This window comes from Phocoena phocoena, chromosome 1 (assembly GCF_963924675.1).
Source record: "Phocoena phocoena chromosome 1, mPhoPho1.1, whole genome shotgun sequence".
Classification (NCBI taxonomy): domain Eukaryota; kingdom Metazoa; phylum Chordata; class Mammalia; order Artiodactyla; family Phocoenidae; genus Phocoena; species Phocoena phocoena.
In genome coordinates this window covers 24,763,369-24,785,568 of record NC_089219.1, presented here as the reverse complement: position 1 = coordinate 24,785,568, position 22,200 = coordinate 24,763,369, and the positions used below count along the sequence as shown (strand labels likewise).

At 40.1% G+C, this 22,200-nt stretch overlaps 1 protein-coding gene across 2 annotated transcripts in view; it reads right to left on the bottom strand.

The window, feature by feature from the left end:
• Positions 1-22,200, bottom strand: part of ZCCHC17 (zinc finger CCHC-type containing 17) — a 55,267-nt gene that overhangs the window by 32,493 nt on the left and 574 nt on the right. The window contains exons 1-3 of one of the 2 annotated variants that reach the window (XM_065879860.1): positions 14,649-14,739; positions 14,027-14,147; positions 8,228-8,285 (exon numbers count right to left, since the gene is read on the bottom strand). In XM_065879860.1, coding sequence (XP_065735932.1) covers positions 8,228-8,285; positions 14,027-14,092 — 124 coding nt within the window. In that variant the 5' untranslated portion in view covers positions 14,093-14,147; positions 14,649-14,739. Of the gene's footprint in view, positions 1-8,227; positions 8,286-14,026; positions 14,148-14,648; positions 14,740-22,200 lie in introns of those variants that run through there. The other variant, XM_065879865.1, reaches the window with a different exon arrangement.

The following is a 22,200-nucleotide window of genomic DNA, read 5'->3' as shown; positions in this document are numbered from 1 at the left end:
AATATAATCTTAATCTCAGTGTTAATTTTTATGCACATATGTGACCATAAAGAAATACACTGGGCTTCCCTGGTGGCGCAGTGGTTGAGAATCTACCTGCCAATGCAAGGGACACGGGTTCAGGCCCTGGTCTGGGAAGTTCCCACATGCCACGGAGCAACTAGGCCCGTGAGCCACAACTACTGAGCCTGCGCATCTGGAGCCTGTGCTCCACAAGAGAGGTTGCAACAGTGAGAGGCCCGCGCACCGCGATGAAGAGTGGCCCCTGCTCGCCGCAACTAGAGAAAGCCCTCGCACAGAAACGAAGACCAAACACAGCCAAAAATAAATAAATAAATAAAATAAAAATTAAAAAAAAAAAAAAAACACTGAAATGTTAACAGTGCCTATCTCTGTGTGGTAGTAATATCACACAATGATCATTTGCTTTGGTAGTTTTTTCCCTTATTTTTCTATAAGCATGCATAAAATTTTTAACCACAAAATTTTAACCACAAAAACCTATATATATATATATATATATATATATAAGCAAAATGTTAACCACATAACCACATAAAAATTTTAACCACAAAAACCTATATATATATATATAAGCAAAATGTAAAAATGATATGTACACTATGATTGGAATTATGTAAAATTATGTCTCATATGCACACAGATGAAAAGGGAACATAAAAATTGTTATGCTGGGGTGTAGGATTTTTATAGTTGAAACATTAATGGCTTATCTCCTTAGTTTATTGGGTGAATTAAACAAGAGAAATGGTCTAGGCCACAGTCTTGAATGCAAATGTCAGGTAGGCAGTTGGATATGTAAGTATGTAGCTCAGACAAGGGGTGTAAACTGAAGATACAAATGTAGGAGCCTTCAGCATGCAGATGCTTACATGTCAAAATACATTAATCAGACTGTCAATTTAGTGATTGGTTTGGTGATAGACACAATTCACCAATTTATTAACTTACAACAGAGGATATACTTTTCTTATACTTGGAAGGTTCCCAGTCCTTATCTAGGTAAACTACCCACTGACCCCAGTATCAAATACCTAAAAATTAGATTAGTGATCAAAAATTGCTTCAACACAGAATCAGAACAAAAGGGAGACAAACGTTTTGAGAGATGTTTCCAGTCCATGAAGGTTTAACGGACCCCCTCATAAAAGAATCCATCTCTCTAGTTCCTACCATCAGATTCATTTTTTCCTTATTAAGGCAAAATAAACACTGCCAACTTCAGGCTCTCAGGCTTTCTTTTACTATGTTCCAGAGACTGATATCTGCTCATATAATCTCTCCCTAGTAGAATGAGACAATCAATTAGACTTCAGCCTACTAAAGTGCAATTTCATTCCAATCCCTTTTTCCCTAGAATTAAACCCAAATTATATTGTTGAAGTCTTGAATGCTCCCAACTCCTCAGACACAGATTTATAGGCAATTACCTGGTATATTTCTGTCTATGGCTAATTCTATACTCTGTGTAGGATTCATCATTAGTTTCCTTCTCAGAAAACAGCCTGAATTCTTGGGAGGTACTTCATTGTTACCCACATACACCACCAACAGTTGGATTAAATGCATATGGTAGAAGGCACCATATAAAACATGAGGCTCCCTCCTTGGTACTGGGTATTTCACTAGATACAGAACATCCACACATTCATTTAAACCTTACATCAGCCCTGTGACATTAGGTTCACATGAGGAAATAGTCTAGAAGTTAAGTAAATTGTCCATGGTCACAAAGCTGATAAAGAAAGAACTGCAATTCAAATATGAGTCTGTCAGGTCTTCTACAACACAGTAGATATTTCTCCATTTTTTTATTATCAATCTGTTATCTTTTCAATTAAAAAGAGAAAGATCTCATCTACAACAGTAGAAACACATCTAATTCTGTTCTAGCAAACGCTCCAGAACAGAAACCAACAAAAATGCTTTGCTCATCATGTCACATGGAAGGGGGGAGTGTGTGTCTAGATCTCTGACATTAAGCCGTAAATGCCCAAAGGGCATATCAAATCCATCATCATTCAGTAAACCTAACATAACACTTAAACAGAATGAGTCCCATCTGAGTGTATGCTGGTAAAAGAAAGAAAAAAAAAATTCTGACAACTTGGAAAGAGCTAGCATCTAAATCGCCATATGAGAAAAACAGACAGCCTATTATAGTTCCCTTAAAAATATTCTCCCAACTGTGTTAGGTTCACCATTAATTTCACAAATTCCATTGACAATAAAGGAAAGAGGTTAAAACTTACAAACTATTAGGGGACAGCTGCAGCCCAAAAATGTCAAAATAAAAGGTCTCCTTTATCTTTGGGGCATCTGCATTCCCTCTCTAGACTTGTCAAATAAGTTATCTCCAATAATGTAAGCACATAAATTAAAGTGCTTGCACATCCTTTATCTTGTTGAGATTATGAATTCATTCAAACATTTACTAAATATCCACTATATTATAAGCAAAAGTGGATCCAAGGATGAGTAAGACATCATCCTGCTTGTCAAGAAACTAAAGTATACACATCATCCCATTTCACAGATAAGGAAACTAAGGCTCAAGGACTAAGCAACCTGCTATAGTCAAGAAGCCAGTAAATGGGGGAGCTGGGACTAGGATTCATGTATTCATTTAATAAAATTCAATGAACACCCACTATATCTCAGGCACTGTAGTAGGCCCTGACTCATCCCAACAGCCTAACTATTCCACAGTTCAGTGGATTAACGGCAACTTCACTTATTTTATTACACTACATTGTAATTTGTTTACATCTCTAGACTGTGAACAATCTGAGAGCAGCAGGGACTATGTTTTCTTATCTCTGTGTTCCCACATAACATACTGACCAGAAAATAGAACTCAATAATTATTTGTTAAACCTGAATTCTTTGTTTAAAATATTTGTGCTACTACCACAAGCAAGGCACTTTAAAAGTGTTTAACACTGAACAATCTCTACTCTCAAAATTTCAGTTTAGTGCTGGTGGGCAGAGGATAGTAGAGAAAAAAAGAACTTCATAAATATATAGGGCTGCATTGTCCACTATGATAGTCACTAGCTACAGATGTTTTACACTGAAGTTTAATCAAAATAAACAAAATTTAAAAGTTGCTGGGCTACTGTATTAGACAGCACAGATGTGGTATAATACAAAAATATATTCGGTCTTTGTCCCTGGTCCCTGCACAGAACTCTTAAAACTCTTGGAATTTCCCCAGTAATAGGGGTGTCTTTATAATTCATAGTAAGCCCCTTTTGATCATACTAGAGTTTATGCTAATGAGGTGACTTAGTTGTGGGGCCCCTTGACAGTTTCTGGATGGAGCTGTCACCAGAAAGACCAAGTGATTAAAGGATTGGAACTTTCAGCTCCACTGACCTCCTGGGGGAGGGGCTGGAGATAGAGCTCTATAAAAACTCCTGAACAATGAGAGTCAGAGAGCTTCTGGGTTGGTAAACACCTCAGCTTGCTGGAGGGTCGTATGCCAGAGGACATGGAAGCTCTGTGTACCCCTCCTCCCATATCTTAACCTATACATCTCTTCCGTTTGGCTGTTCCTGTTTGTATCCTTTATAATAAACCAGCAAACAAAAAGAAAGTGTTTTCCTGAGTTCTGTGAGCCATTTTAGCAAATTATCAAATTTGTGGAGGGGGTCAATGGAACTCCTGATTCATAGTGGGTCAGCTAGAAATAAGGGTGGCTCAGGACTTGCGACTAGCATCTCAAGTGGGGGCATTCTTGTGGGAATGAGCCCCGTTAACTTATGGGACCTGACACTAACTCCCGGTAGTGTCAAAATTGAATTGAATTGTTAGACACCCCGTTGGTGCGCAGAGAACTGGAGAACTGGTTGGTGTTAGAAAACACATCAGAACAAATATAGAACATTTCCATCACTGTAGAAAGTTCTATTGGACAACACCATGAGAAGGGAAGGAAAATCTAGTTTAGACTTCAATACTAGGAAGGGGTCTTTAACTCAGTAGTGATTAAAAAATTCTGAAAATAGAAATCTGAGAAAAATGACTCAAATTAGAGTCTACCTTCCTGAATGAGAGATGTTAAAATCTACAGACCAGTTATTTCATAACTCAGTCCTTTCAGGGTGGGACTTAATAATCTTCCTCCATTCAAGGGTGGAGAAGCTAAAATACACTGTAACTGCTCCAGTTACCCAATGAACCTACAGAAGTGCCCAGGATTAGAACTCAGAGTTTCCATCTAATTATTTGGCTCCCTGAGCTCCCCTTCCAAGGCTTGTCTTAGCACAGCTGTCAGACTGACAGATTGACTTGTAAACTGGCAGTCACAATCAGAGGCATCACCTGACAGGCTATGGACACAAGTGAGTTGAAGACTAACTGCTGGAAGATGGCAGGCCTTTAATTGCCACACAGTCCCCAAAGTGTCACATAAATATTCAAGTAAGGATGGGACTTTCAGGTACTGGCAGCTATGGCAAGTACACTTACAAGAAAAGCTGTCCTCAGATCAAAAGAGGTGCATACCCTATAGGGATGAGGATGAGTTACACCTCATTACATCCCAGTGAACGTAAAATGAGAAACTTTATTACAGATTGCTTATTGCGAGCTTGGAAACTACTGGTGAGCCATTTCTAATTCGCCAAGATGCAATTTGCAGCAGAGTACATAGCCTCCAAGGCTAGAGGTATGGCTTTATTAGCAAAATCAGCTGCTGGACTTCTGTAAAAGAAAAATTTTGTTTTAAAGAATTGCAAATAGTGAAAGTCCCTTTTCCATGTACATCTCTCCCTTAGCAAACCACGCTCCCCAGAGGTGACCACTGTTAATAATTTGTTGCCTATTCTTCCAGACTTTCTTCTAAATATACGCAATAATGTTTAAAATACTAGGCATATGTAAACATGCTTTAAAAGGGGGAAGGGTCATGCTATACAAATTCTTGTGCAACACGCTTTTTCATTTTGTTAGCTTAGACACCTTTCCATTTCAGTAAATTGAGACTTACCCTGTTTTACTGATGCACTTTTCCCCCTCACTTTAACATCTCTGAAATTGGAATGCTTCTTATAACCAATGGTGTCTTACAATTGCTATCAGTCAGGTATCGGTGTGGTGGAATTGTATAAAAACTTTCCATTGACCCTTATGGTAAAAGGAAGACAGTACCAGCCCCAAAGTATCTTAAAAATACAGTTATCATTCTTTTTATCATCTGCATAGTTCACTGCATAGATGTACATAATTTACGTAATTCCATAAAGCAAACTATATTCCCTAAAGAACAGCTGGATCAAAAGAGTAAGCACATTAAAACATTAACAGATATTACCAAAGTATGTAACAATTTACGTTCTCAATAGTAAATGGAACTATTGTTGGAAATAGCCAACACTTTAAAAAATATTTAAAAAATAATTTTAGATTCACATGTAGTTGAAAGAAATAATTCAGAAAGACCTTATGAACCCTTTACCCAGTTTCCTCCAATGGTAACATTTGGCAAAACTAGGATATCACAAAACTATCACAACTAGGATATTGGCACTGATACTGTGGTATAATAAGAAATATGTATTTGGTCTTTGTCCCTGGTTCCTGGCACAGAGCTCCTAAACTCTCGGAATTTCCTGATAGGAGTATCTAGTGATTTATAACAATCTTACCCAAGTTTATGCTAATGAGGTGACTATTGGTCAGCCACTAGAGAGCTTCAAGATGGGAGATGGTAACGACCAGAGGAATCATTGTGTGATTAGAAGGTTGGAAGTTTCAGCCCCATTCCAACTTCCAGGGAGGGAAGAGGGGCTGGAGATGGAGTTAAATGATCAGTGGTCAATGATTTAATCAATTATGGCCATGTAATGGGGTCTCCACAAAAACCCTTAAGTGATAAGGTTTGGAGAGCTTCTGAGTTGGCAAGTATATCCACACACCATGAAGGTGATGAACTTCAACTCTAAGAGACAGAGCTTCTTGCACTCAGGGTCCTTTTGGACCCTACCCTATGTACCTCCTCACCTGGCTGTTCATTTGTATCTTTTATAATAAACTGTAACTGTTAAGTATGGCATTTTCCTGAGTTCTGTGAGTTGTTCTAACAAGTTATCCAATCTTGGGAAGGTGGTGTGGGAACCTTCAAATTCATAGCCAGGTCAGACAGAAGTGTGCGTAACACAGGGACAGGATACTTGCAAGTGGTGTCTGAAATGAGGGCAGTCTTGTGAGACTGAGACCTTAAACCCGTAGAGTCTGATAGTACCTCTGGGTAGTTAGTGTCAGAATTAACTGAATTTTTGGACGCCCACTTGCTATCAAAGAATCAGAGAACCGGAGAACTGGCTGTTGATTCCACACATTTTGGAATGGCAATAAAAGGAATGAAGTACTGATACATGCTACAAAACAGGTAAACCTTGAAAACATGCTAAGTGAATGAAAGACGCCCATCACAAAAGACCACATGTTGTATGATTCCATTTATAAGAAATGTCCAGAATAAGCAAATACATAAAGACAAAAAGTAGACAGCTGGTTGTCTAAGGCTGGGGGCAGAGGAGAGAGCGAGACAGGGAATTTGGAGTGACTGCTAATAGGTACAGAGTTTCTTTTTTCTGACGAAAATGTTCTCAAACTGTGGTGATAGTTGCAAAATTCTGTGAATATGTTAGAATATATTAGAAACTACTGAATTGTACACTTTGGATGAAATGTAGGTATGTGAATTATGTCTCAAAAAAGCTGTTAAAAAATGTTACATAAATGGAATCATAACATATGTAAACTTTTGGGATTAGCTTTTTTCACTCAGCAAAATTTTCTGGAAACGGATCCAGGTTGTCACATGTATCAATACTTCATTCTCATTCCTTTGTACTGACGAACCGTATTCCATTATATGGATATGTCACAGTTCATATTTATATTATATTTTTAATCAATATTGAAAATGAGCATCTTTTAAGATATTTACTGCTCAACTGGTATTTTTTTCTCCTATGAATTATCCTTTCATATCCTTGGCCCCTTTTCCTACTTTCCTCTTTTTTATTAGTTCTGTGTGATATGGACTGAAAATTCTTTTTCCTAACTTAACTTTGCATATGATGATTTTTGCAATTATGTTTTTGACGTTTACGTAGTCAAATATACTTCTATATTGACTTTTTAAAAAAAATTTGTTTATTTTTGGCTGCGTTGGGTCTTCATTGCTGTGCGTGGGCTTCTCATTGCGGTGGCTTCTCTTGTTGCGAAGCATGGGCTCTAGATGCGTGGGCTTCAGTAGCTGTGGCTCGAAGGCTCTAGAGCACAGGCTCAGTAGTTGTGGCGTACAAGCTTAGTTGCTCCGCGGCATGTGGAATCTTCCCGGATCAGGGCTCGAACCCGTGTCTCCTCCATTGGCAGGTGGATTCTTAATCACTGCGCCACCAGGGAAGCCCTATATTGACTTTTATATAGTCAAATATTCTTCTTTATTTTCTTCTAATAAAACACTTATGGTTACATCTTTTACATTAAAATCTTTAATAAATCTTTCATTTATTTTAGCACAAGGCATTAGCAAGTTGAGTCTTTTGATTCACTAGCAGTATAACAGAGCAGAAAGCCCACTGGGCTAGGCATCAGGAGGCCTGGGTTCTAGTCCTGGCCATGCCACGACCTAGCTCAATCATTCTGAGCAGGCCACCAGTCTGTGGAACCTACCTTTTCTACTTAACACAATTGTTTTGAGAAACAAATAAGATTACAGATGTGAAAAGGATACTCCAAAAATGTTCAATAGATACCTATCAATTGTGAAGAAAAGTAAAGCATTATATATATTTGTATTGGTTACAATACTATTTCCTTTCCACATGCCATATACCAGAAAACTCACAATGCTGGCCTCAGAGAATAAGTAGCTTGCCCTCCCCCAAACCCTAAGCCAAAGGAGGTCAAGTGACTTGCCCTAGGATCACAGGTGAAATTTAGGGAAGAGTCAGTTCTAGAAGTGAACACAAGTGGTTATGCCCCAGCCCTCCCCACAAGTCAGAGAGCACCATTCTTCTGAGTTAAGACTTGCTAAAAACGAATTGTCATCAACTGTCCGTATTCATATCTTTACACTAAAAACACAAACTACTCTCTGAAAAAAGTAGAGCCTATAATTAAACTGTGGTGGGGGTGACAGTAAAGAGAGTGAAATGAGAGCACTGAATTTCAAGTTATAGTTTCCCACCTTGCTTCCGACAGCCTGGGATTTTGATAAAGGCTCCATAGTCTGTCACCATAGCAACCTATAAAGACAAAAAAAAAAAAAAAAGAATCTTTGTCACACAAATAAGAATCTCTCTCCCATAGCATTTAACCTTGTCTCCCTGAATTTCTACTTGGTACTGACTGCCTCTGTCTGCTGCAAAACTGCCTAAAAGTGATGTTCTGTCAAACATTATGTTCTTTCTGAAGTTTTTTTTTTTTGGTCGTACTGCACAGCTTGTGGGATCTTAGTTTCCTGACCAGGGATTGAGTCTGGGCCCTCAGCAGTAAGAGTGCAGAGTCCTAACCACTGGACTGTCAGGGAATTCCCCAATTTAAATTTTTAAAAAATTTTTATTGTGGTATAGCTGATTTACAATGTTGTGTCACTTTCAGGTGCACAGCAAAGTGAATCTGTTATACATATATATATATCCACTCTTATTTAGATTCTTTTCCCATATAGGCCATTACAGAGTATTGAGTAGAGTTCCCTGTGCTACACAGTAAGTCCTTATTATCTACTTTATATATAGTAGTGTGTATGCATCAGTCCCAGTCTTCCAATTTATCCCCGCTCCCCGGTAACTATAAGTTTATTTTCTGTATCTATAACTCTATTTCTGTTTTATAGATAAGTTCATTTGCAGCTTTTTTTTAGATTCCACATGTAAGTGATATCATATGGTATTTGTCTTTCTTTGACTTACTTCACTCAGTATGACAATCTCTAGGTCCATCCGTATTGCTGAAAATGGCATTATTTCATTCTTTTTTATGGCTGAGTAATATTCCATTGTATATATGTTAACACATCTTCTTTATCCATTCCTCTGTTTATGGACATTTAGGTTGCTTCCATGACCTGGCTATTGTTAAATAGTACTGCAATGCTTTTTCTTTTTTTGGTTTTTTGAAGTTTAGACTGACAGGTATGTGTGATCATATTAAAACATTGGTGAGATTGGTGTGTTTGTCAGAGGGTATGACAGTACTTAGGAATGCCCAAATCCCACATGTACTGAAATCCCTCAAAAAGACATAGGAACAAACAGCAGAAAATTAGGTAATAAAGTTCACTTTATATTATCTGGAACTGAGGCCTCCAATCCAAATGGAGAAGTTTAATAATTTGAAATGGATCATGTAGAACATCTCTTTTTCCTAAACTTCATACCAACCAGACCATACAGCTTGCTCCACTTCACTCCAAACCAGAGTCTTGGGTTTTATCAAGACAATTAGAGAAAAAGCCAATACACAGACATCTGACAGAACCTGAAAAGATGTAATCAGAGAGAAAAAGAGTTGTCTTTTGCAGAGTTGACCTAAAATGGAGAAGTTAGAGGCTTGATGGATCTGTGTAATATGCAATATGTAATAGAAACAAAAGGTCCAAAAGCCTTGCCAGATAAATCATTATCCCAGCCTCTACCTCTATTGCTCTCCTCCAGCCCACCCCACCCCCCAATTGTGGATTGGGATTAAAGCTGTCACTATATACTATATTTATCACTAAATTCATTATTATTTATAAAATATTCAATACGATCTTACACATATAAACTTTGTCCTTTCCAGTGACTTTAAAATTAGTTATCTCATATTGGGCAATCACTGTTTTGGCTTAAACATAACTAAAACAAGGGGAAGGAAGAAGGAGAAGGGGGGCTTCCCTGGTGGCTTCCCTGGTGGCGCAGTGGTTAAGAATCTGCCTGCCAATGCGGGGGACACGGGTTCGAGCCCTGGTCTGGGAAGATCCCACATGCCGTGGAGCAACTAAGCCCATGCGCCACAACTACTGATCCTGCGCTCTAGAGCCCGTGAGCCACAACTAGTGAAGCCCACGTGCCTAGAGCCCATGCTCTGCAACAAGAGGAGCAATGAGAGCAATGAGAAGCCCGTGCACTGCAACGAAGAGTAGCCCCCACTTGCCTCAACCAGAGAAAGCCCACGCGCAGCAATGAAGACCCAACAATGACAAAAATAAATAAATAAATTTATTTAAAAAAAGAATGGGTTAAGAACCAAAATTTCTAAACTCTTGTTTTACAATGATGAATATGCTACACTGGGTTAGGGACCAGATATTCCCAAAGAAACAGTACAACCAGGCAGATACTAGTACTTAAAATCAAGGCAAGGTGGACTTTAGAGATTAGCTGATCTAATCCTGTCATTTTTCAAATAAGGAAAGTGAAGACCAGAGACATGAAGTACTTATCCAAGTTCACAAAGTGAGTTGTTCTCTGTAAAACAGGGCCGCATGGATAAAGAAGACTTAATATTTTTAACTGCAATAAAAGAAAATCCCTTCTTTCTGGACCAACTAAAGGCACTTTGGCTTTTGCTCCAGGGTTCTAGAAAGAGGGCTAAAATGCTTCATACTGTCTAACATCATTAGTTAAGGGCATAATTATCTAAACAACTTAAAAGCAGCACCTGGAAGTTGGAGCCCAAATCACCTTGCCGCTATAAATTAAAACAACCTCACTTTTCAATACTGAAGCTGCATGCCACTTGCATGCCACTTGGTGCAGCCAACACAAAAAAAAAAAAAAGAGAGAGAGAGATGCCCAGTCTGTTTTTAAATGAATTTGAATAAGTTACCAAGATACATGAGATAAACATGGTCTCTGCTCTCTAATAACACCCAATCTAATGGAGGAGACAGACACATATACAAGTAACAATAGTACAAGACAGACTATAAATGTCGTGACAGAGGTACAAACAAATGACTGTGGAATAACCAGATTTACCATCTACCTTCCTCCTATACTACCCCAATTCAGTCAAAAGAGTTCTCTTATGGGTCTTTTGGTTCCTCCATGCATTTATGAACAGTTGAACAACCCCAGCTGCAGACTTGGAGAACCTGATTTAGAACTTGCCATTTATTAATCATTTGGGCAATTACTTAACTTCTAAAAAGTTTTATTATCCATAAAATGGGGTTAACAATTTCTTTGGAGAAAGTCAATTGACAGGTAACGTGTCAAAGTGCTAACATACATTAGGCCTACAAAATTTCTTTTGAATTTTAATGTAAATTCTTCTTTTTAAATATTAGGCACTCAGTGTTTGTTGGATGAACATTCTGAAAAATAGTTTCCTGTTTCCAATTTACCATGAAATTTCTCTTTCCCTAATTCCAGTCACTCCTAGGCATTTTTCAAAATGTGTTCCTGAAATAGTAAAACTATAGTTCTAGTATTAGAACTATAAACTTCTTTCTGAACATCACCCTAGTCCATCCATCCTTGACAGTAAAATATAAAACCTACACTAATTCAAGCCCCATCTCATGTAAGAAAAAGACATAGATCAGGAGCCACTTTACTAGAAATCTGAGTCAGTTTGTGGAGGGCAGAGAGCTCTTCTTTCTTTTGTGCAACACCCGACAAGTGAGGGCTTCATGATCAGAAAAATCAATTTCATCTCCAGAGCGACCATTTCCGTTTTCTAAGCCCTGGTACCTCACCGATCTCTGGGGATACTATGGGCCCTAAAGAATGAGGACAGAGGCTCTGAAGAGCAGAGTTGTTTGCTATTTGTTAGAATGTTATCATCCTTTGTATCCTGTCTATTACATTACAAGTTGGGATACACTTAACAGAAGTCTAGAGCCACATTTATCTATAACCAACCAACAGTCACAAAGTCTGTCTTCAAAGGCCTCATGTTATTAGGTGGCAAAACTTTTGTCAACCATAAAGCAAGTATGAATGCCATAAGAATGATACAGTTAAAATACTACAGGCACTCATAAGACGCTGAAAACAATTTTTTGGCTTTACTTTTGCTTCAAGAGAAGGGCGATTGGCGACTTCCCTGGTGGCACAGTGGTTAAGAATCCGCCTGCCAATGCAGGGGACACGGGTTTGATCCCTGGTCTCAGAAGATCCCACATGCCATGGAGCAACTAAGCCCGTGTGCCACAACTACTGAGCCTGCGCTCTAGAGCCCGCGAGCCACAACTACTGAGCTCGAGTGCCACAACTACTGAAGCCCGCGCACCTAGAGCCCGTGCTCCGCAACAAGAGAAGCCACTACAATGAGAAGCCTGCACACCACAACGAAGAGTAGCCCCCACTGGCCGCAACTAGAGAAAGCCTGCACGCAGCAACGAAGACCCAACACAGCCAAAAATAAATAAATAAATAAATAATTTTTTTTAAAAAAGGGTGATAACGTTAATGAATTCCTACTACGTCTCAGGCATTGTGTTTTTATAGATGATAGCTTATTTAACCATCATCACAATCCTATGAAAGTTGTTTTTATCTCCATCTAACAAAAGAGAAAACTGAGGCTCAAAGAAATTAAGTGACGATCTCAAGGATCACACAGTTAGTAAGTAAAAGAGCTAGGACGGAATCCAGGTTTTGCCTGGTTCCAAAGCCTCTGCTCTCTAAACAAATACAATGTCTCCTCCCTCAAAGATTGATCATTCACTCAGTTATGAAGGTGTACTGAGCACCTACTATTTTCTACCCACCTACCTGGGACTGAGATATACAACAGTAAACAAAACAGACAGGGCTCTGTCTTCATGGAGCTTAGTGTCCTCTGAGAAAGAAAGACTTTAAACAAGTACAAAATAAATATAACATAAGCCTATTTATTTATGGTGGGAAAAAGATCTGAGGAGATGACATTAGGGCTGAGACCTAAAAGATGAAAAGAAGTTGGTGAGAAAATGGGACAGTTAGAAACAACAGCATGTGTAAAAGTCCTGAGAAGGAAGCAGGCTTAGATGTTTGGAGCTATAAGGAGGCCAGAGTGGCTACAGCATGAGTAGGGTGGAACTAAACAACATTGCCAGAGTAAGCAGAAGCCAAGTCAGGTAAGGGTCATGAAAACAAGTTTGGATACATTCAAGTACAATGAGAAGCCCAGGAGAACTTCAAGAAAGCAACTTGGTCCAATCTGTTTTTAAAATGTTATTCTGGGGAATTCCCTGGCGGTCCACTGGTTAGGACTCGGGGCTTTAACTGCCAAGGGCCTGGGTTCAATCCCTGGTCAGAGAACTAAGATCCCACAAGCTGTGCAAGGAGCCAAATCAATCAATCAATCAAGTGTTATTCTGGCTGCAATGTGGAAAAACTGATTGGAAGTGGACTACAAAAGAAGTAGGGAGCCCAGGAGGGCCAAGCAAGAGACGAAAACTTAAACTAATGGGGTGCCAAAGGGATAAAGAAGTATAGACACCAGAGACATATTTGGGAGGCAGAAAGACAGTACTTGATAATGGACTGGAAAGGGAGGGAAACAAGATCAAATCAAGGGAAGAAATCAAAGATGATGCCCAGATTTCTAGCATGGGTACCTGAATGAATAATGGGTTCGTTTGCTGAGATGGGAAAGACCGGAAGAACAGATTTGGTGAGAAAACCAAAAATACAGTTTAAAACATAAATTAGAGGGAGTTCCCTGATGGCCTTGTGGTTAGGATTATGGGCTTTCACTACTGTGGCCTGGGTTCAATCCCTGGCGAGGAACTGAGATTCCTGCAAGCCATGCAGCACAGCCGAAAAAAAAGAAAAAAGCATAAATTAGAGATGCTGTGAGGTATCCAAATGAAGATGCCAAGTATGTAGTTAGAAGTCTGGAGCTCAGAGGAGGTACATGTGGGAGCCAGATGTTCTGCTAGCCCTTCCCGTTTAAATTGTAATGTTCAAGACATTCTCAAGTGGACAGAAGCTCCAAACCCAGCGGCTTTTCACCTTCAATCTACGCTTAATATAAATGGGAAGTTTTCAAAGCCAAAAGAATATACCTCTCCTTGGAAAATAGTGTAGAGAGCAGGCAAGTTCTCCATGGTCTCGGGTCTTCCTGAATTCATCCTTAATGTTCTATGGTTCCTCCATTTCTCTTCTGCTAAAGCTAATTCAAGTGTCCTGTCACAAAGAAACAGAACAGGTAACAGAGAAACATTTGCAACAACAACAAAAATGTGCTGCCGATCCACAGGCTGTCCCTACAGGATAATACCATTAGATTTAATACCATGTCCTTTTAAATTTACTTATTTATTTCTGGCTGCGTTGGGTCTTCGTTGCTGTGTGCGGGCTTTCTCTAATTGCAGCGAGCAGGGGCCACTCTTCCTTCCAGTACAGGGGCTTCTCATTGCAGTGGCTTCTCTTGTTGCAGAGCATGGGCTCTAGGCGCACGGGCTTCAGTAGTTGTGGCGTGCCGGCTTAGTTGCTCCACAGCATGTGGGTTCTTCCCAGACCAGGGCTCGAACCCGTGTCCCCTGCATTGGCAGGTGAATTATTCTTAACCACTGTGCCACCAGGGAAGTCCCCACCATGTACTTTTATCCAAACCTCTTTTGTCCACTATAACTGTGGGGAGTTTTGGAAACCTTGATCTTATTTCTTTTCAATTTGATACTTTACCAAGGCCATTAGCCTACTGTTTTGTTTTTATTGTTATTATTGCTATTCTTTTGCCAAGGGAAGGCTTTTGGTGGGGGAGGGTGTGAACGGATCTGTAAAAAAGGAATAATAATAGTAATAAGAGCTAACATTTATCAAGCACTTACTATGTCCGGGCACTGTGCTAAGCACTGGACATCCAATGTCTCATTTGATCCTCAAGACTCTCAACATGTAGGTTCTATTAATTATCATATTATGTACATGAGAAAACCAAGACTTCCAGAGGCCAACTTATTAGGCCTATGTCAAAAAGCCAGAAAATGGTAGAGTCAAACTCTGTCTGACATCAGAGTCCACGCTTTTAACCACTATTCTAGGTGTTAAATCTGAAGTGACTTCAAAAAGAGAGCATAGGGAATTCCCTGGTGGTCTGCTGGTTAGGATTCTGTGCTCTCACAGCCAAGGGCGCAGGTTCGATCCCTGTTCGGGGAACTAAATCCCACAAGCCGTGCACGGCACAGCCAAACAAAGCAGAAAGAAAGCATAGCTTACGTTTTTCTCCAATGAAATTAAAATCACACATGCTCATTTTAAAAGTTCAGATAACACATTAATTTGAAGAAAAGAAAATCATCTATAATTCAATTTGGTTTATATCCTTTCAGACTTTTTTACATGTACAAGTAGGTTTTTTAATGGAATTATGAAACCATTAATTAATATTAATAGCCATTTTATATTATTTTTTAGCAATTCATACACAAACCATCTTTTTTAATGCCTATATAATAATCCATTGCTGGATGCATCAAACTTATTTAACTATTTATGAATCATATTAAAATGCAGATTGCAACTCAGTAGGTCTAGGGTGGTGCCTGAGATTGGGCATTTCTTTCTTTTTTTAAAAAACTTATTTATTTATGTATTTTAATTAATTAATTTATTTCAGCATGTGGGATCTTTCGTTGAGGTGAGCGGGCTTCTCTCTAGTTGTGGTGTGTGGGCTCAGTAGTTCTGGCACATGGGCTTAGTTGTCCCAAGGCATGTGGGATCTTAGTTCCCCTACCAGGGATCGAACCCGAGTCCCCTGCATTGGAAGGCAGATTCTTAACCACTGGACCACTAGGGAATTCCGTGGGCACGTCTAACAAGCTCCCAGGTGATGCTGATGCTGCCAGAGTACCAAGTCTTACAGCTTTGAAGTTGGAAGGGATCTTAGAGGTACTCTTGCTCAGCCTTCTGGCTTTAAACAGGGAGGAAACCAGCAATCTAGTGCCTCTTAACCATGCCCCTTTACTTGATGCATAAATCACTGCTACATAAAGATAAAGTTAATGCTACAGTCCTCAGTTCTCTTTTTCCTCCTAATTACTTGACATCAATAAGACCTGAAACTCTATTTTCCTTGGGTTTTCGTGTGCAAATACCTCCTTCTCTCCTCAACCCTGAGCACACCCCTACACTTTCAGATGATTACTTCAGGTCTTACTTTTGGAAAGTCTTCCTGATTTACAATAACCATCCATTAACTGAACTGCCTCACTTAAAACAGAAATGAAAGAAAATTCCGTCAGTTTCCAGACCCTAGTTCTAGTATCATCCCAAAGCCCAGGAACATCTTTGTCCTTGAGTTCCATAAGACAACCTGTATTTGTATAATAAACTTGCCCTTTTCTGTTTACGTCAGCCAGAAGTGGGTTTTATTACATTATTAAAAGCACACAGATAGAATGAAGGCAGATTTGTCCGTTCTTGAGAAATGGCTGACAAACAGCTTAAATCCAAATATCACAGTCTGGGGCTTCCCTGGTGGCGCAGTGGTTGAGAGTCCACCTGCCGATGCAGGGGACACGGGTTCGTGCCCCGGTCCGGGAGGATCCCACATGCCACGGAGCGGCTGGGCCCGTAAGCCATGGCCGCTGAGCCTGCGTGTCCGGAGCCTGTGCTCCGCAACAGGAGAGGCCACAACGGTGAGGAGCCTGCATACCGAAAAAACAAAAACAAAAACAAAAACCAAGTATCACAGTCTGGTTGGATCTTGCCTCTTCCACTTCCCAGCTATGCAGTCTCACCTCTAGTCCTTCCCTTCCCTCTGCCCAGCATCCTCACCTCATATCCTAGAACAAAGGTTATTAACCTGAGGCCAATGACTCTATCAAGAAACCTTAATTATCCCTCCAATTTTTGGAGCACTAGTGAGGTACAGAATCCATAGAGGCATCGGCAGCTAGGACAACTAAATTAAGCTCAAACAACTTAGTCTATCAACTGTTCTTCTTTAAACAAAGGTCACAGAAAGAGCAATACAATCTTAAGTTATTTCGTACAGATTTTTGCTGTGATAAGAGTATGAACAGCTAAGTTTAAAGCTCCCCTATTTGCTCCTTTTGTAGAACAGTAGCCTGAGAAACCCTATGCAATTCTTCAAGCAGGAAATTGGCATGCATTTTTGAGAGAAATCCTGTTATACAACAGTAACAGGCTTACAATTTCAGAATTGTAAAGGGTTGCCAGGGACACAGTTATTTATTAGCCACCTCCTTCCCAAATGGTATTTTAAAATTTTTTTGAATTATATTCTGTAGAAACCTAGCGTTGTTCTATGGTCGTTATTCAAAAGGAATCCCAATTGGAAAGGAAGATGTAGAACTGTCTCTATTTGCAGATCACATGATACTATACATAGAAAATCCTAAAGATGCCACCAAAAAACTGCTAGCGCTCATCAATGAATTTGTTAAAGATGAAGAATACGAAATTAATATAAATACAAATTAATATACAAAAATCTGTTGCATTTCTATACACTAACAACGAACTATCAGAAAGGGAAATTAAGGAAACAATTCCATTTACAATCGCATCAAAAATAATAAAATACCTAGGAAAAAACCTACCTAAGGAGGTACGGTGGTTATCCAGAAGCTTCTCAGTTAACTCAAGTTTATTTTTAAAAGTCAGTTCTGAAATATCTAGGGACAACAGGATCAGGAAGGCCAAAGAAGAAAGGCCATAGGTCAACCAACCAGAGGACAGCCTCCATACCAAAGGTGGGGGAGAACAACCCCAAAGAAATCTGAGTTACGGGAAGTCCCACACAGAGCAGCTGCAAAGCTAGGAGCCTCTCCTCAGTCATTAGGCAGAGGTTGATTATTGCTGATTTCCACTCGCCCTCCCAGCTTTGGGGTGGGTCATGGTAGCAAGGGGGAAGGGAGGTTATGTGAGGAAGGTCTACTTTTAACAGCATATTCTGCTTTGATCTGGTTTACCTATTAAGCTTCTATGTAACATTTCATTTGGAAAAAATAGTTCTGCTGCTTTTAAAAAGTTTATAAAACATTGAGACAGATATAGTGTAGTTCAATAGGACCACATCTGTAGACTTAAAAGAGCAAGTAAATTGACAAGGATTGAGGTACACCATTTGAAGTTGCCTTGCAATAGTTCTAGAAACAAAAAATTCCTTATGCATTTCATTTTACTTGAATGTTTTAAACAATTGTGATCTGGAGGGAAGCAATAAGGACCCAGTTATTTATTAGCCACCTCCTTCCCAAAACAAAGGGCAGAGCAAGGAAAAGTATAGCGTGGGAACAGGAATGGGAGCTGTGGCAGGGGAATGGTAGCCTAGAGTGAGATCAGAGCTTATGCTGGGCGAGGAGTAAATCTACAAAGAGCAACCCAGTGTGGGGAGAAGCAGGATTATAAGGGTGTCTGCACACTGGGGCAATCCAGAATGGGGAGTCAGCGCCCAAACATGGAAGAGCGGGGCCTGAGGATTAGAGGTAATTATACAATGTTAATTTCCTGACTATAGAAGTTATATTATGGTTATATAGAAGAATGTCCATGATTATAGGAAAACTAAAGTATTCATGGGTGATGGGGCATTAAGTCAGCAACTTAACTCTCAAATGATTCATTAAGAAGTGTTATTTGGGGCTTCCCTGGTGGCGCAGTGGTTGAGAGTCCGCCTGCCGATGCAGGGGACACAGGTTCATGCGCCGGTCCGGGAAGATTCCACATGCCGCGGAGCGGCTGGGCCCGTGAGCCATGGCCGCTGAGCCTGCGCGTCCCGAGCCTGTGCTCCGCAACGGGAGAGGCCACAACAGTGAGAGGTCCGCGTACCGCAAGAAGTATTATTTGTACTGTACCTCCATAATTTTGTGATTTTTCAGTTTTTTTAATGTGCCTGCAATTAGGAAAAAAAATAACCACGTCCTCTCCTCCTTCCCCTCAAGCAATGAGCAATTCATAGAATAATATTAAATTGGAAAGATAATATGTAGCCCCTTTGAAACTTCATTTCATATGTCACCTCACTGATCTGGCCAAGATTTTTGTGGTTGTTTTTAAGTTTAAGATTTAGATTTACTGTTGTTACTTAACAGTACCAATTAGATAGACCTCCGAGAGTCAAAGTGATTTTAATTTATTTTTAAGTTATGTGTAAGAATTGAGGCGAATCAATTGATAAGTCAAAATACTGGGACACATCAAAGACAGAATAATGACAGAGCCTTCATTCTCAGCCACTATTCCACACTGCCTCAGAAAGAATTCACCGTCCACATCTCAATTTTGAAGAGTATGTAGTTCTTTTTTTTTTTTTTTTAATTTATTTGGCTGCACCGGGTCTTAGGTGCCGCACACAGGATCTTCGCTGCAGCATGCAGGATCTAGTTCCCTGACCAGGGATTGAACTTGGACCCCCTGCATTGGGAGCGAGGAGTCTTAACCACTGGACCACCAGGGAAGTCCCTGAAGAGTAGTATATAGTTCTAACACTAACTAGGTCCCAAATTACAGATTCTAGCAAGGAGTAATTAGAAGGGCATCATTCCTGGAGGCTAGGATGAGCAGGGTCTGGATTTATTCATTCATGTAACCAAGGACCATTTCTCACTTGATTTTGTCTTCCCAGTGCCTGTATACAGTAGGTACTCAAAGTTTTCTTGAATGAGTGAATAGAACCTTACTATGTGGCAAACACAGGTAAAGAAAGAAGAAAGCATTCTGGTCTAAAAAATGTAGCAGAAGGAACTGAGTTCCACACAATTCGCTGGGCAGGTCAAAAGATGGAAGACTTTCAAATATCAAACTGGTGGCCCAATCCTCCTCCTTCCCATCAAGTTTCTAGAGTAACTATCTTAGACAGATGCTTTTCCCATTTTGCGCTCTGGTCATGGATCTGTTGACAAAATGGCCAAAGGCAGGAAAGAGGAAAAATAGTAAGAAACAAGGAAAAACAAAAATGGACTCATAAAAAGTGAAAGCTGAAAGCAATTATTAAGGTCATTCAGTCCACTACTCTTATTTAATTGAAGATGAGGCTAACAGAGGTCAAATGTCTTGACAAGGGCTGCTCAGAGTTAGCCATTTTGGTACTGGACCCCAGGACCAGTCAACAATCCCTAAGGTCCCTTCCAAGTCTTCTAATAATAATAGCTAATATTTGAGGGCTCCCTATTTGCCTTTAACCTTTAAGAAGCTTTACTTGTCTTAACTAAGTTAATTCCCTTTCGACCTCCCTAACAAGATAGGCAATTATCGTTTTGTTTGGTAAGGTATTTTACAGATGAAGAAACTAAGACACAGGAGAAGCTAAATTACCTTGTTCAAGATTACAAAACTATGAATGATGGAGATGGGATTCCAATCCTATTTACGAATATTTTTTCTTTCCTTTATGGATTGTGAAATTCTTCCAAGCATGCCCTTGTCTTGCACTCCATCATATCCTTCAACTCTCCAGTGTTTTCCACAGTATAGAGCACACAGGAATTTGTAACTGTCTACTGAAATACTGAAGTACTTAATTTTACTCTATTTTAAACTGTTAGTTAATTTATCAGTTCAGCACCTTTATTGATGTTTATATATCAGGCTCTGTGCTAGGCACTTCATAAACCTCCTTTCTTTTTTAAAAAAATATTTATTTATTTGGCTGTGCCGGGTCTTAGTTGCAGCACATGGCATTTTCGTTGCAGCATGTGGGCTCTTAGTTGCAGCACGCGGATGCAGTTCCCTGACCAGGGACTGAACCCAGGCCAGCTGCATTGGCAGCACAGAGCCTTAACCGCTGGACCACCAGGGAAGTCCCCATAAACCTCCTTTCAATCCTTAAAACAACTCTACAAAATAGCTATCTCTGTTTTACAGGAATGAAGTAACTTGTCGAAAATTCATAGCTAGAAAGAGAGAAATCTTAGGCCATTCCAAGAGCCACACACACTTGCCACTAAACCATTCTTTTCAACACAGTCCCTGTCATCAAAGGCTTCCTAGTCATGTAAGGATAATGGTGACCAATTACAATGTAGCATGATCAGGGATAGTGATTAGGTTCAAAGTATTAAGAAAACAAGAAAGAGAAGGGCCTGGGGGAAGCAAGAAGTTTAAAAGGTGACAACTGAGTAGGCCTTTAAGGATAAACGGAAGTCCTCTAGCAGATTGACCGCATCAGAATCCTGATATACTGACCTCTATTTTCTTCCAATCTATCAGCCCTCTTTTTTCTTCACTTTCCTCCTTATCCAGCTTAGATTCCATAGCCCATCATTCAAACAATAGCTTAACTTCCCTTTAACTCTTGTCTTTATAGCTCACCTAACTGGCAGTACCCCTACCCTGATGGAGTACAGTTGCACATATTGGAACACATTCCAGCTAGGTTAAACAGAAACTGGGATTTATTGCCAGGTATTATGTGACTTACAAAATTACCACAAGGGCTATAGGAAGTACTGGTAGAACTTCCCAGGAACACCTCCTAACCCACAAAACAACAGTCTTTGCCATGATCAAGAAAGTCATGCCTATCATTGCAGAAAGTCATGAAACCAAAAAGCGGATGACTAAGAAACTCACTGCCTCTGCTGTGGTATTTGCCAGCAAAACGGCATGCCTCTCACTCTCCTCCTCCTCTCACTTCCAAATTGAATTCTCATCTCAGGTGCAGAGGAGTCTAGGAAATATCTAGCTCTCAGTTCCACCAATACCCCAGTCTTCACTGCCAACAACTCTCACCAAAGTGGTCTATCTGCATCTATCTCCCCTCCAATCTGTTCACACTACTAAGCCCTGAGGGATCAAGCTGCTTCCCCCACCCCACCACCTGCAAAAAAAAAACAAAAACCCTCAGGGATTTCCCATCAGTCTTAAAGCAAAAGCTACAAAGTCTGGCCTCTGCCCACCTCCAGCTTCATCTTGTACCACATTCCCCTCTGTTCCCTTTGTCCTGGCCACACTGGCCTCTTTGTGCCTGTTAGTCACTTTCCTCACATGTGCCACAGGACCTCTGCACATGCTGTTCTGTATGGAATACGCTGCCTTCCTCTCTTCACCCAACTAATTAGAACTGTTCCTTCAGGTATAAGTTCAGGCATCTTTTCCTTAGAGAAACCTTCCTGCTTATTCCAGGCACTCATAACACCACCTTCCTCTCGTAGGCAGCACTTACTTTGCATTTCTTAGTGAGATCATTGGTGAGCATCTGTTTCCCCCACCGGACTAACAACAGCCCTGAAGTCAGAGACCATGTTTGGTTCACAATGTCTCCCCAGTG